This window comes from Topomyia yanbarensis, chromosome 1, assembly GCF_030247195.1.
Source record: "Topomyia yanbarensis strain Yona2022 chromosome 1, ASM3024719v1, whole genome shotgun sequence".
In the NCBI taxonomy this organism is placed as follows: domain Eukaryota; kingdom Metazoa; phylum Arthropoda; class Insecta; order Diptera; family Culicidae; genus Topomyia; species Topomyia yanbarensis.
Genome location: NC_080670.1, coordinates 71,541,380 through 71,542,281, shown reverse-complemented (window position 1 = coordinate 71,542,281; position 902 = coordinate 71,541,380). Strand labels below are relative to the sequence as shown.

At 42.5% G+C, this 902-nt stretch overlaps 1 protein-coding gene across 1 annotated transcript; it reads left to right on the top strand.

Moving 5' to 3' along the window:
- Window positions 1-295: 295 nt before the first annotated feature.
- On the top strand, window positions 296-646 carry LOC131696244 (hemiasterlin resistant protein 1-like). The gene has a single exon (XM_058984799.1). It carries the CDS (start codon window positions 296-298, stop codon window positions 644-646), a length of 351 nt encoding a protein of 116 aa, XP_058840782.1.
- Window positions 647-902: the final 256 nt, after the last annotated feature.

Here is a 902-nt window from a genome sequence, read left to right as displayed (position 1 = left end):
GCGAATATCTTGTATTAACAAGCTCGCTAGGCTTTCATTTTTATTTGACGTCATTAGGCAATGTTCCGTTAAATTTGGCATTTGGATTTTTCTTGTCCACGATTCGTTGAAGAAAGCGATTTTATTTGTTGCGATCAATTTAACTTTTGTTTTTTTTTGCTGACAACGTTAGCCACAAAACATTTTGATGATCTCTGGTAATTGATAATCTCTGGTAATCCTTGAAATTATATACATCGCAACATAGGTCCGCACCAGTTGCAGCCGCTCCACCTCGCCGGAATCGTGTTAGCCGATGGTCCAGCCTGCGTCACACTCGGCTGTCGCTGCACCAATGGTAGCTCCCAACCAGGCCTTTGGATTAATTGCTCAAATCGCAGCTACTGCTGGTAGTGTAGCGATTGGCTCCATCGGTAACACCGGTGGACATGCCCTCATCGGAATGTTCAGCGGTTCCGATTCACAAGAGGCAGCCTCGCTAGGACAGGCTGCCCCGGTATCGGGTGAGGCAAACACTCCGGCAGGACCATGCTCGTGGGAGAGCAAGCAAATATCTTGTACCCAAGGCCAGGTCGAGTGTGATTCGGAACAATTACCAAATTTAGAAGTCCATATATATAGCGTTCACGTGATACATTTTCCTTGAAGTTGATTGAATAAAAATTGTATAAATGTTGGCCAAATCCTGCAGCACTAGGATCAAAGATAGAGCATCAACACCAACTCACTGTGCTTCGGTGTTTTTTGCAAACGAACTATCAGGTCTATATTTTTATTTAGTAAATATTTTAATAAATAATAGTTCATTAGGAGTATGACTTATTTTTATTGTGATGGCGCGGTGAAGGGGTGGTTAAAGTGCGAGTCGTATCTTTAAAATCGATCACTTGAAAGTAGTATAA